The following is a 14,297-nucleotide window of genomic DNA, read 5'->3' as shown; positions in this document are numbered from 1 at the left end:
GATCGTAATCGTAATACGGGAAAACTCTGGGCCTAAATTAGTTTCTGCTAGCTAGCCCGTAACCCAATCATACTTGAATTCTCCGTGGGTGGTACAACCGGAAGCTCCTAAAGAGAGGGTAGTACTGGGTAACCCAACCTTAGGGGAGAACACCGACGGGTAGTAACCTGGTACACCCGAAAAATAGCCCCTGTAAAAGATGGGGCATGAGATTAGAATTTCCTTTTGAGTTAGGGGTGCCGAGGACTTGTAGTACTACGGAGTACTACCGTACTAGAGTCTAGGGGAGGAGAAGGGGGGGAGCCAAAACCCTTTTATAGCTCACCTCCATAATTTATACCCACGGCTATCGGTCGCCCGGCTCCGGAAGCTTTCCTGATAAGGCGCCCATAACTTTGAACTACTATAGGATAGAGTACTAGTACTACTAACCATCTGCCAATACCCTAACCCTGGGGCGTTTCCCTTCTACACGCCCACCACTGGGACTTCCCATGAGGACCAAGAAGTCTGAGAGTGCGTAAATAATACCGATTAGTACTGTAGCATCAATAATGTGGGATCCCACCATGCAGGATACTAAACCATCCATAGCTAGCGGAAATTTTTCCAAGGAAAAGGCTGTACGCCCAGTCGGCAATGATTGGCCAAGCCTCTAATCTAGAGCCCAAGGCACAGGCAGCTGGAGTGGGGCTCTCCGTTCCCCTCTCCAAATAATCATGAGCGGAAGAGTGTTCAGTCGGTGGGCAACAAACCTCAGACTAGTCCATACCCCAGTCGTTATCGACAAGCCAGACCCAGACAAATGCCTGCCTGTCATTTTCTTTTCTTTTTTCTTTACTTCTTTTTTTTTTTTCTTTTTTCCCCTTTCACCTTTCTTTTCCTTTTGTTTTTATAGTAGGCATCTAATTCTACGGAGTAATATGTAGTACTACTTCCGAAAGGGTTTTCTTCGTTCTTAGCAATCTTAGTACCTTGAGAATGCCTAGAAATAGCGATCGTATTTCAACAGTATCCAAAAAAAAGACAACAACATCCTGATTATATTGCTACTCTAGCATACTAACTATTCTAGGCAGTAGTAGTAGTAGTAGTAGTCTCTAATAATCGGATCAATCCTCTCGATCAGTGTATTGTACATACATTTGTAAGCATATACTGATGTACAGTATACTCGTCCGAGGTGTCTAGCCTTGTTCCTTCGTCCGTTTTTATGTCTGGTAATGCTTTGTAAAACAAGTCCATATTGATATGTGAATGACCTGAAAAGACGTTAGGCTCAATCCTATCGAAGCATGCTCTTTCTGTCTTTTGATCCTTTTCACAGTTCTTTCAATTTGTATCTCCGTACGGTACGAAAGGTGTACACGAAGCGTAGGTAGGGACATGGATTCTCGAGGTACGTATCCATGGAGTATGCAGCCGTTTAAATTACAGAACGCAGAAAATCTCATTCACGAGAGGGAAGGATGAGGCAAAAAACAAAGGGAAAACCGAAAAAAAAAGGAGAGGTCGCCAGAGCCTAAGATTTTCCATACTGTCAGCTCCTATTTCTTTTTCTCTCTTCTTTTCTTTCCATTTTTACTTTTCAGGACCGAGAGTTACTGCCTCATTTCCTGTTCTCATCTTGTATTTTAATCCCGTTTCATCGGCTTCTTTGGCTTCGGTATCTCCTAGTTTGTTTTTACTTCTTCCAGTCGTTGTCTCCATACCGGACTAGAACGACATTTAGGACCAACGTTTGTCTGTATCACCGTCGCAGGACGACTCCACCGATCCCGACAGCTTATTATCGTGGATATTATTATTATTTTACCATATTTTTTTGAGGATTGTCTAAAGTTCCCTTTTGCTTTTTCTACCTTTTTTTCTCTTCCTTTTTTCCTTTTCCTTTTTCATTTTCTCTCTTTTCTCCTGTCGTCTGTCTGATCCGTGTCCCTGGTGTCTCCCAGTCTATATGTGATTACCGTCGTTATTATCGTGACCTCTTCTATGTTCAAGTACTTCTGCCTACCTGCCTTGATAATAGGTACAGGAAACCAAACTTACCAGTGGGTTGGTTCTAGTGCGACTTACTACTACTTCTTCCTATATTGCCGGGACTACTTATAATAATAATAATATTATTATTTATAAGTAATCAATTTATTATAATTATTATTATTATTATAAGTATTATGCTCCAGCCTCAAATCAGCGACTGCGGTTGCTTTTCCCAATTCGATCCATCGGCCTTCCTGTGACTCGTTGGCCAGAACCTCCCCCAGTCATCAAAAAAGCTGCTGCATGCCTTCTCGGATTTAATTTCTGTGACAGTCTCTCCACTTAATCGAGATTTGACTCCTCTCCCGGTCTTTCTCTTTCTCTTTTACGCCTCCCTTTCCGTCTCGCTTTTCGATCCACTAATTTTCCACTCCCGAGAAGCTGTTTTTATCTATCTACTCCATCGTCTCCATCTTCCTTCCGCCCCCCTCCTATGTTGTTGTCTATGTAGTTATTCGTTTGCATTTCATTTCATTTCAACGCCTTCGATGCTTTGATCTCGTTTGAATTTGGATTGTATTTCACACGCTCCCCCTTCCGCTTGATCCTCTTGTGCTATAACCCACCTTCAATTGTCTTGTTGTCCACTTAGATCTATCGTGGTTTGTTCATCTTGTCTCCCGGTATCCCCACCGCTGTCCGCTCCCCGCTGTCCCTATCAGTGGTTGTCCCGCATCTGAAGATAGCCTTGACTATCCACGCCTCAGACAGCTGCAGCTATGGCGCCCGGCAGTGGACGAGACTTCAGCTGCTCCTGGGAGCATTGTGGAAAGGTACTCTTTTTTTCCCAGCTCTTCCCGTCCCTCCCTTTGGCAAATAGTGACCCGATCGTACTGATATAAGTAGTCGTTCAATCGCAAGTCGGACCTTTGCCGACATTATCGCATACATACCAACGAACGGCCTTACCACTGTACAGTGAAAGATTGCAACAAGAGCTTTATTCAACGAAGTGCGTTGACTGTCCATTCGCGTACGCATACTGGGGAGAAACCCCATGTTTGTGATCATGAAGGATGCCACAAAGCATTTTCCGACGTACGTCTTAACCTTAAACTCCTGTTTGACTATGAGAGAAATGCTGACGCGGCACAGTCCTCAAGTTTAGCCCGCCACCGGAGGATTCACACGGGAAAGCGGCCGTATATCTGTCAGGAGCCAACTTGCGAACGAAGGTAGAATCTCATCTTGCCCCGTTCAAAATAGCACGAGCGCTAATAACTCCATATAGCTTTTGTCGTAAAACGACACTCACTAAGCACCAGCACCGTTCACACCCTCCCGGCACAGTAACTCGCCCTCCATCCGAGGATGCGACTTCCGAACATTCCTACCAGACACCCGTCCCCGCCTCAGCTCCAAACGATCAATATCTCCTTGCTCAACAGCCTTACTACCCCCACGCGCAAACTCCATCCCATGATTTCTATCCACCACCGAGTCTCCCAATGACGCCTGTTCCTGTGCAAGATGCGCCGCCGATTGTAACTCAAAGTGTACCGGTAACGTCACCCGTCGATGTGCATCAAGCGCAACAGCAATACATGCAACTCATGCAACAACGGTACGACCCAAGCCGTCAGGGGTACAGTATTCCCCCGGAATTCCAGCAACCCTTTCCCGGTGTTCCCGCTGTGGAAGGCCACCCGCTGATGGTCACCTATCCACATAATTTTCAATACAAGCAACACCAGACACGCATTCTTAACCAACCCGAGGGAACCGACTGGGGCTTCTTGGGAGTGGGCTAAATAGTACTATGGGGACGTTCAAGCCACCAACGTAACCACTAGCCTCTTTTGCGGCCATCGTGCTCAACCCCTTGGGAGATCACCAAGATGAGACCAGCAGAACTTCTCGGTGTACTTTGATAGTGTTCCAGATTGGGAACCATCATACTAACTGTATCGTGTGATGCCTATAACGACAGACTTACGAGCGTTTCGACTTGGCCAGCTTGTTCAATTCATTTTCCCATATACGCGTTGATTTTCTGCTATATTTCTTTTTGTTTCCTTCTCTTTTTGTGCTACAATTCTTGTGACCGATGATATCACTGCTTGTTTCTGCTTCCATTCCTTGCAGCCTCTGCGACTTTTTGGATTGATTCCCCCTGTTTAAAAGGCTAGGGTGAGGCGTTTGTGATACTTAATACCTAAGATGATCTCTTGGCAATCTTTGTGATACGTGTTAGTCTACATTATCAATTTTGATGTGAACAGGACCTGGAGATTTCGCCCCTTGTCGGCGGAGATGGAGATGGGTCTGGGTGTATTTACTGAGGTCTAACTAATTCGAGAACTCTCTCTTCTGGACGAGGATCTGATATGTGCCTAAGGCAGCAGTCGGGAACCCCACCTGCCATTGCGTGCTTTGCCCTTTTACACCCAACTACCAGTACCAGCTAACTAACTATCGACCAAACGTGCTGAAGCCTGAAGCCTGAAGCACGATACAGAAGTAAATTCCTACCAGTCAGTGGCTAGTGGGGGTTTCATTTTATTGGGATGACTGATAGTAATCCGATACTCGCTCAGTTAGTCCCATTCGCTGCCAACGTCAGCCAAGGATCGACAGTCGGAACGGTCGGTGACTCCACTCAGATAGCGTGTGAAGGCAGGTCCATTCAGGTCTCCGAACATCTTGACATGTATAGAACTAGCGCGAGCTAGTGCTCCTGGACGAAAGGCCGTCAAACTTCTTGAACAACACACTATTCGATGCCACCGCCACCTGCATGTCGAAGAACGATCGACCCTACATACCTGCACCGTTAACCGGTTTTCCCTTTGGTCAGGCCACAACTACAGAATGTATAGAACCATCCCTGGAAAATACTAGGGGGGCAACCGTCAGAAAGCGAGCAATCAGATCATCATGGATAAAGGTTCCGAGGCAGGAACCTTGGTTTCCGAGCGGCTATTCCACCTTCTAACTACTATTTTGGTCCGGCTCTACCCACTCATTCGATCAGGGGAGATGACTAAGGCGGGTCAGGTTTCGTTAGTGAGTCCCTGCGAAATTACCGAGGACAGAGAGGTCTCCATCTGTTACAGCAGAACAACACCTCCGACTTGAGTCGGGGCCACTTAGTCCCTGCACTAAGTCGCTGGTCCCGATATCCTCCTTTTAGTACTCCGTAGTTGAGCTTTGGTACCGAGATGAAGCAGCTAATAGCACACTAACCCACTAGCTATCGGGGATTACACCGGGATCTAGCAGCCATGAGTGCATTGGATGACGACGACGACAAGAATCCCTGGTCATCACAAGATGAATGCCTTTGTTAGGCTTATGCCCTCAACCTTGGCGTGTCGACTGCGGGGTTGATACATCTACTCTTTCACCCTGCTTTTGATAATCCGCCGTGGATTACTTATCCGTGGGTACAACACGATACAATACAGACTTTCCCAAGTAGATATGGACGCAGTCTACTCCGTATGGTGAATCTATACTCCAGATGCACACACACACACACACTCTCTCTCTCTCTCTCTCGGACATGGTTTATCCGAACACGAAAGTGATCTATGTCGAATACAAGGGTCCCCATACCACCCTCCCGAACCGAAACATCACCAAACCCACAGAAAAGATAGTATACAAACCCGTTCGCACGAATTCCCGGGTTTCCACGGAGCAACACAATCCGTCTCCCGCGCATGGTACTCAGGGGTAGCTAAGTGACCAAGAAAGGGTCACTGGTCATATCATATTTTCTCCTCAAGAAAAGAAAACAAGTAGCCAAGGAGCTTGGACCAAGGAGTTTGAGGTAGAAACCGTACCACTACTACGACTACCATCTACGACGAGAGGACAGGACATACAGTGGCCGGTGCAGAATAGACTTCAAGGGAACCCTCGCATAATCCACCCTGTTCCATGGTACCAACATCATCACTTACCTATTCTGAATTTGACGTTCCCTACTGGAATGGTAAGGTTTCCCAACAGTTTGGACGCCCGTAGAAAATTCCCTAACCACCTGTAGTTGCTTCCTCATTGGGACTTTTCGCCCCATGGAATGCATACTGCGGGTGGTTCATGTTTGGTTGCCTTTTTTTTTGCCTCCCACGGTCTTCGTTTGGGATGTACTGTACGGGGCTGTATCATACAGTCAGGGTTCACCGGGGGATGGATCAGCCATTGATTCTGTCTTTGAAGTATATCAAGACATGGATATACTATACCTCCCAGACTTTAAAACCAGCGCGAGCATGTTATCAATTCCCAACAACTATACTATTTCCCCCACTGACACAGAGAGCATAACGAACAATATTTTCAACCTCCCGTCTGCAGTCCAGTTTGACAGTCTAAAGAGAATCAGATCCTATTCTTCTTTCGGTGTCACTAACGACGAGCATCCGGATGATCTCCCTATCTAGACCAGTCTATCAGACAGTGGAGCACCAAATCCATTGACAGACGCGCGGGAAACCAGCCAGAATGCTGCCCATCGGGGAATTAGCGGCTCATTTTAGCTGTGGGGCTGGTGGCGGTGTCTTCCTCTCTCTGGGGTGAAGTCTGATTGTGTCTGTGTGGGTGTGGGTGTGGGTGTGCAGAGAGCATACGCATCTATGTTAAGCTGACCGTGATTTTTTCCAGTAGCATGTCGTACCTATATAAGAGAAGCATATTGGTATACGGGTGTATGTGTAGTGCATGCTACCTACCACATGAGATATGGGTCGTCAACCAATGGAAGTCACCGAGATGCAACGAATACATCACAAATCAACTTCAACATCCATACGCATGGAAGAATCCAATAAGGTTGACCGGAATAAACTCTCTCATGGGTCAAAAGCTTCCAATATGATACAGTCAGTCAAGCACACCGAAACAACTGTTGCTTTTCCCAGTCTAGTGGAAACGACCATGGACAATAATGGCCTACATGCTAGACTCACACCATCCGTGGATAGTCATTGTCGTCCAAGTTTCATTTCTATTTCCCTCTGTGGGCTGGAAATGAAATGGAAGATCAACACCGACAAAGTGGGTCAAGAACCCAACCAGTTCGTGTCTCCCGACCAATAATGGAGGGCCCACTGGAGTGCAAAGGCAAAGCCTTCAAAGGGGTTGTTGTTGTTGTTATTGCTGTTTCTCCTGGTATCTCCGGGAGTGGATCCTTTACGTACGGCGTACCAGTGCCGTAGTATTCCAGCGTTCTTGGGACTAATTTAGTAGTACTACCCTAGGTGAGCCTAGTTCGATGTTCTACGACTTTGAATCTGTACAGCACACCCGTCCATGTCCACACCTGCCACACTTTCTAGATTGGGATAATTTTGGGAGGATTGACACTTGGTCTTAGGTAAGAAGGTGCGAACAACTGGCCAATCAAAAAGGAAGTATTAGTCATTTCTCTTGGTCCTCTCGTGTTCATCATCTTTGCTCATTAATCTTCATCCTCGGTAGTTATCCATTCCGATACGCCGGATTCTCTGCCTCGAATAGAAATTCCTAAGATCAATGTCCAACATGCGCATATCTATCCATAAAGCCCCATTATTTGTAGGCACATGGAGATTCAGTCCCTGACTAACATGAAGTACTACGGAGTACATCTATTCAAAGAACCCGAACGATCACTATACTACTTCGGGAAATTTTAAACGAAAGCATTATACATTCTGGGGCGAATGTCAATGGCATACTTGTGGATGACAGACTCAAATACTAGTCTCCGCCGCATCGCTTTTATGGACGATGCGGCTTGCCATGGACCATTTTCCTGATGTGGCAGGTAAATAATTATACCACGACTCCGGAGGGTGGCACTAGCATGTCGTTCTATCATCTCGTATGAGTCTTGGACCCTTCGCGAACGGGATGGCATAGGGAGGGATTATCCAGATAGTAACACGTCTAGATTCAAGCGGGTATAATCTGTACCAGGCAATGGGTCAAGGGCCGGCACCTCGTTTAGTTTCTAAAGCAAACAACTCGATGGACTGACATCTTGTGTCTAGACTTCGTTAGGTTTTAGCGGATTAACGAATCTCGATTTCCACTTCATTTCATACGAACATAACACCGAGAATCTCCGTTGATCCGTTGCCTGCCCCATGTCTCTGCTTGTCATAGTCGTCGAACAGGAATTGCCCAATAGGCATGGAGAACTAGGGTACTCCCGACATGGCGACTATTGCGATCGGTACATGATGGCCCTCCAACTGAAAACGAATCGCGATAAACGCATAACAGCTACACTACGATACATGGACAGATTCCTAGCAAACCAAGCCATATATATTCTAAAGACCAGATACAAATTACATACTATGGGCCTTGGAGATCCATGCTTGTGACTCAGGTATTGAACTATCTGATCAAAAAGAAAGGACAACGTCTAGTTTTCTGTTCTTACAAGCCCTTTCCCTGTCCTTTGTCTCCTGGCGCGTCTGTTTAGCTTCTGTGGTGATTGTCGATCTGGTTTTCCTGGGATCCCTCTACTTTATTCATCATTTCAGGGATAATGCACATTGTCAGGAGCTGTTTCTCATGGGTATGAGGGATCCAATGATGGTTGTTCTTTCACTAAACGGAACTTTTGTTTTTGATTGAGTGAAGGTTCATTTGCCCCATTGGCTAAGACTGCGACTGAAAGGGATTTGGTTATACCAGGGCTTTCTCTAGTGTCATCGTCGCCTTGGGTGCTCCGGGATAAATGACTTCGGTGTGATGATTCCTTGGCTCTATTTACTTATCCTAGAATGCTAACGTTCGTAGTCAGGGTAACATTGTACTGAAGTATATGCAGCGCAATAAGTACATAATCTCTTTATCGAGATCATTTGTACTGATTCACAACAGTTTACAATATCGAATGGCATACCTCCATGAACTGACTCCCCGCTAAATGAATACATAACTCTATTCATATACCGTACATCTAGCATCACATGTTTATATCCATACTCATAACCCGGTGTATATATATACTGTACTGGAAGTCCACCAGCCAAAACCAAAGCCAACGAAATTACCAACGAAATTACCAACTCATCACCCCCCGTTCCCGATCAAAGCCTCCCCTAATCTGCTCCGGCTTTACCACCTTCCCCTTCAACACTGTATACCGGACAATATTCTCACAGTCCTCTGGACGAACGCGCGCCAGCCAGATACCCTGCGCCGCACCTTCTTCTCCCTCCGCTGATGTCTCCTCTTCACTGTCCTGCTTGCGGTACCACTCAAAATCGCGACGGCGGTACACAATCACATTCGCAGATACTTGTGACCCCCAACGTGGCTGATGAAGTAGATGCCGACACCGCCGGGTCGCCCGTCATCAAGATCGCGGTACAATCCTAGCGGGCGCAAGTGGCGCTCGAATTCTTTGCGGAGAAGCGGCGCAGACTGGCCGCAGCGGGCGTCCCGCGTGCGCTGGGAACAGAGAAGGATCACCGCGGCGTGGGGACAGGGACGCGAGCGGAGGGGTGTCTGCGATAGGAGGTCTGAGATGGGTGGCTGTTGTGGTTGGTCCTCTGATGTGGGTGCGGATACCGGCTCCGGGACAGCCCCCAGGGGCGTAGTGGTCGTGGGCGCGGGATTGACAATGTACTTGATCAGGTCAGGGGCCAGGGCTGGCGTGACGTGGTCGATGATGGTGAAGCTGGGTAGGAGCAGGACAGTTGTTGGTTGTTTTCCTGAGTCGTGGTGGTGGTATTCATCCGGAACGGGCATGTTGGAGGCCGATAGCTTCAAGTTCTGATATTGCTGCTCATTAGTATTATACTACATATTAGGTTCAAATGGTAGTAGCCGATCGAGACTTACCCCGTTACTGGGCTCCAGCCCCCCCTTCTCAATCGCTTCCATCACACTGCCCTGTTCGTCCGCTACATCACGTACCCAGTCTGTTTTCCCGGTCGCGACGAGCAGGTGTGTCGACCATCCGTTGACGTTTCCGTACAGGGTATCTTCCTGGTCCACATCGAACTTAGCCGGGTACCGAACGGTACATGAAGCGCAGTCGTGGAGACATTCTTCTCCGTCAATGGCGGGGTCGACCTTGGTGAATAGCTTGTCGGGGCTTGAAGCTGTTCGGAAGTCTTCAGCAGCCCCGGAGTCTTTGGGGGACCCGGATGGTGTTGAGAAGAGAGATGTGCCGCGTCGCCAGAGAGCCTGCATTGTGTGGGGGAAGATATGGGGAAAAGAAGGGGGGAGGGGAAAGAAAAAATCAAAGCTGGGCGTGACACAGTTGCCATTTTGGAAAAGTAGATCTTATCAATCACCAACGCCAAGGACGGAATCCTTTCCGATCTGCACCGTTAGGCTGCCAATAGCGCCTGGCCTGATTGGTTGGCCATTATCAATCTTCTCTCCAGATCAGGTCATTCGCATGGAACTGGAGATATTAGTAACTATTATTCATAGCACCGGGAGAAAGACGAGGCTAACGGTATACATTATACATTGATTTGTGTTGTTTCTCTCTTTTCATTTTCAATAAAAGGAAAGTACGGTTTCATTCTTGTAATCCAATTGGGCTATCCCAAAAACTTTCACGTTCTATTAAAATTAATCGCGTAGGGCAAATCAGATGGCCCATGGGTATCTACCAAACGAATGACGCTCCCTGCCGAACTTCCCGATGCATTCGACTGTACCCGCCTAAGCGATCGTATTGATGGCGTTCGGGGCGTCGCCAGCCGATGCCGGTCCACGTTTCTCGACCAAACAGGGGACCTATGGTTCTGCGTTCCTGATGCAGTAGTGTAGGTGGAACGGCCTTCCCACGTCGATGCATTAGAAGGTTGTAAACTGTTGCTCCGGCCTCGCGAGAATGCCTCACTATCATCGCGGAAGTCCATCGTATCAGTCTCCCCTTCCTCGTCCGAAGGTCCAATGATAGACTCGCTATCGCCGTGGGAGCTTTCGGCGTAAATATCGTCCATAATGTGCATATCAAGCGACTTCATCCCCCTTAGCAACCCAGCAAATATTTGCATCAGATCCCGAAACTCCGCCTCGTGAAGCTCGTGCGGCGAGAACCGCGCGCGTTCGTATAGTGCGATGAACTCTGCTCCAATCTCGGGCGGTTTGATGACGTCCAAGCTAGTAAGGTGTTGCAAATATTCCCTCAGACCCATCGACACCGGTCGCCGTAAGATGTCTACCACTCGTGTGTCCGGGATGGATTGTTCAGCACCAGGGGACGAGGGGTCAAACGAGCGAGTCGCTGTCAAAAAGGGGTCAGGGGGAGCGAGAGAGACCGCTTTAGCTTCTATCAGGTTCGGAAGTTCTTGGATGACCGTTCGGTACGGCAGGTCGGGCAAATCGGGGGATGCAGGAGAAGACCATCCGGGGTGTGCTACAAGGCCCCACGGGGGGCGGTCGTGGTCTATCAAAAGCATGGGGTAGTCGGCAAAGGTATCGCCATCTGCAGCTGTGTCCCTTGGCCTAGCTTGATAAGCAACAATAGCGCTGCGAGCAAGCCCTTCAACCACCAGTCGTCTCACACTCTTTCCGACATCCTCCTTCTCTATTGGGATCCATGCTTTGGGGATTCCTGCTAAGGCGCTGCGATTGGTATAGATCCGCGTTGCGTATATCAGCGCCGCTAATATAAAAGTCACGATGTAGCCACCACTAATGATAAAGATATTCGTGAGTCGCGAGGTTACGTAGCACTGGTAGATCGCGTCGGCTGGGGTCAGCACTATAAGACAGAAGAGGACGATAGAGAGAACGATAAAGATAGTGTAATTGAGGATGCGATAGAGATTCCAGGCCATAATATCGAGCGCATCATATTGCGCATCGCAGCCTGAGCTCGTCGCTGCCCCGACCGTCCATGATCATGAAAGGAAGTACTTCAACTGGGGTCGCTGTGGCCGACCGAGAGGGGGGTCACGTGCAAGACGGAGTCCAACCAAATTAAGGGGCCACGGGGAGCCTTATACTTCCACTCCGTACGTGAAGCTCAAAAAGCATCGCCAATTTGATATGGGAGGGAGAGAAAGAATGACATGGGCTTGACATATGCCGTGACCTCTGTTCATAAAATACTAACTATAAATCTATATAAATATATATATGTGCATGGATCCACTCATGACTGCCCTTAGTCGTCAGCAATTGCTACCTCGTCCTCCCATTGCGCTTTGAGGGCCTCTCCACGAGCCCGGCGGATAACTCTTTCAATGCCGTCCAGACCCTTCTTAAGCACATCCATCTTAGGCCCGTAACTCAGACGGACGAAGTGATGGCAGGGGCTGTCGAACAGGTCTCGTCTCTTGGCAGGGTTCAGGTCGAAGAAAATACCAGGCACCACAATAACCTTCTCGGTCAGAAGGGCGTTGAAGAAGTTCAGACCGTCGGAGATGTTAGCTTCCGCGGGAAGAGGAGGGTCCAAGGCAGTCAGGTCAAGCCAAATGTAGAAGGTGGCCTGAGGAATATCCTTGATACGGAATCCAATCTCAGTCAAGCGCTTCACAACGAAGTCTCTCTTTTCACGGAAATGATGCTGAAGAGCCTTCATCTCTGCGCGTACAAGGGACGGCTCAAGCATGGGAATGGCAGCTTCCTGGAACGGCACGTTGGCACCTCCATCCAGGTAGGAACCAGCGGAACCCAAAGCGTCAACGAATTCTTTAGGGCCGACAATCCAGGCGATACGCCAACCAGGCAGGCGGAAACGCTTGGTGAGACCGTCGATGAGCAACACATCTGCCGGGGTTAGCACGAGATAATCATCTATAACTTCCGAGTGTTGGCCCACCGTCTTGGTTGACATCCTCCACATTCGTAGCACCACTGAGAGTCGTGCCGTCACAGTCGGTGGTGTAGTTGTAGCCTCCATAGAATTCATCCAAAATCAGCGTCGCGCGATCCCTGCAGATGTCTTGAATCCGTGCCAGCTCCTCGCTGGAGACAAAATGTCCGGTCGGGTTACGGGGGTTCGAGGTCAAGAGGACCTGGGTACCACGGGCAATTTCCTCGGCGATCTTGTCGGGGTGGATATGATAATGGTCGTTCTGGGAGAGGGGAATGGGAATAGGCGCGATCTAAAAGATGATTTGTGAGCTATCGCGACACGGATCAAAGACCATGCTTGTAGACTGCACTTCTCAAAAGTCTACTAGTGACTCTGCACATACATTCTTGAACAAAGTCAACATCTCCGAGTACGCAGAGTAGTCGGGAATGGGGAAGGAAAGGTACGAATTGCCCAGAATGGCTGCGATTCGAATCAAACCCGCGCGTCCACCGGGCACAATGCAGACATTTTCCCAAGTGTACTGGCTCTCTTTGCCCTGGCGGTAATGCTCATTGTACAACCGAGCGACAGCGGCGCGGAGGGGCTTGATACCGGCCGTGGGGCCGTACTCACGAGCAGCAGAGGTGATAGGAATGCTCGTCGGGCGGGGGAAACTGCCTTCGATCTCATCATCGGCTTCGGGGGCACCTTGGCCCAGATTCGCCCATTCGGCTGGATTTTCCGCATAACCGTGTTCTGTCGCACGTTCCGTACACCAGACGACACCGGTCGAGGCACGCGAGGCATCGAGGCCGGCGTGAGGGCGGTGACCTTCGTGAGCGCTTCGGAATTGACGATGGGTTTCCGATCGGAGTTCTGTATAAGGAAGTTTTGTCAGAGAACATGTGTATGATGATTGATTGGCTGTCTTTCTTTCTTTCTCCTTTTTCTTTCGTTTTCTTTTTGTTGGTTGAACCCCTCATTCCGCGGGCTCTACAACATCGTCGATCGCAAACGTGCGACTCCAATCAAAAACTGGTATCAAGGAAGAACGCACCATTCTCCGACAACTCCTTGCCTAGGGAGAATCGCCTGTTGGAAGGCCGCAAGATGCTCACGCGGCGGCCAGAGAACGACATGTTTGCTGCTTGGCAACAATATCAAAGTTGATACGGAGGATAAAAATAGTCTAGCAGATTGATGCGTTTCTTGGCTTTCTCGTAAGTATAAAACCAATGATGCCAAGGATGCGTGCGATCTATACGTAGAAGAAAAGGAAAGCAAAGGGGGAAAAGAAAAGAGACGTCAAAGTAGGTGACAGTCTGCCAGGGTATCGACCGCGTCAAGCGCTGTTAAATATGACATGAGAGAAAAAGAAAGAGCACACGGCAAGCTGAATGGTTTTTTAAGGCTCTCTCTCTCAGGCATCACTCTCACCCTCCTCTTGTTTTGTCACCTCCAATTTTGACTTTGGAGAATCAGCCCAACCCCAAAGTACTAACATTCGAACCAATGACAGAAAAGGATGGGTGAAATT

General features: G+C 48.4%; 4 protein-coding genes across 4 annotated transcripts; 1 reads left to right on the top strand and 3 right to left on the bottom strand.

Moving 5' to 3' along the window:
* Positions 1–2,762: 2,762 nt before the first annotated feature.
* Positions 2,763–3,794, top strand: ABOM_011565 (putative C2H2 finger domain protein; the record flags this gene model as incomplete). Its single annotated transcript, XM_022538693.1, has 3 exons — positions 2,763–2,816; positions 2,890–3,218; positions 3,275–3,794. The coding sequence occupies 3 exons, from the start codon at positions 2,763–2,765 to the stop codon at positions 3,792–3,794; spliced, it is 903 nt and encodes a 300-aa protein (XP_022384156.1).
* Positions 3,795–9,273: 5,479 nt separating this feature from the next.
* On the bottom strand, positions 9,274–10,188 carry ABOM_011564 (sucrase/ferredoxin-like domain-containing protein; the record flags this gene model as incomplete). The annotated part of the gene is made up of 2 exons (XM_022538692.1): positions 9,274–9,774; positions 9,835–10,188. 2 exons carry the CDS (start codon positions 10,186–10,188, stop codon positions 9,274–9,276), a joined length of 855 nt encoding a protein of 284 aa, XP_022384155.1.
* A 374-nt stretch (positions 10,189–10,562) lies between these two features.
* On the bottom strand, positions 10,563–11,795 carry ABOM_011563 (DUF4129 domain-containing protein; the record flags this gene model as incomplete). The annotated part of the gene is made up of 1 exon (XM_022538691.1): positions 10,563–11,795. One exon carries the CDS (start codon positions 11,793–11,795, stop codon positions 10,563–10,565), a length of 1,233 nt encoding a protein of 410 aa, XP_022384150.1.
* Positions 11,796–12,124: 329 nt separating this feature from the next.
* On the bottom strand, positions 12,125–13,899 carry ABOM_011562 (pyridoxal phosphate-dependent aminotransferase; the record flags this gene model as incomplete). Its single annotated transcript, XM_022538690.1, has 4 exons — positions 12,125–12,729; positions 12,782–13,067; positions 13,161–13,636; positions 13,818–13,899. The coding sequence occupies 4 exons, from the start codon at positions 13,897–13,899 to the stop codon at positions 12,125–12,127; spliced, it is 1,449 nt and encodes a 482-aa protein (XP_022384149.1).
* Positions 13,900–14,297: the final 398 nt, after the last annotated feature.

This window comes from Aspergillus bombycis, assembly GCF_001792695.1.
Source record: "Aspergillus bombycis strain NRRL26010 chromosome Unknown contig00144, whole genome shotgun sequence".
Lineage (NCBI taxonomy): Eukaryota > Fungi > Ascomycota > Eurotiomycetes > Eurotiales > Aspergillaceae > Aspergillus > Aspergillus bombycis.
The sequence above is the reverse complement of the archived record's forward strand: the minus strand, read 5'-3'. Positions and strand labels throughout refer to the sequence as shown.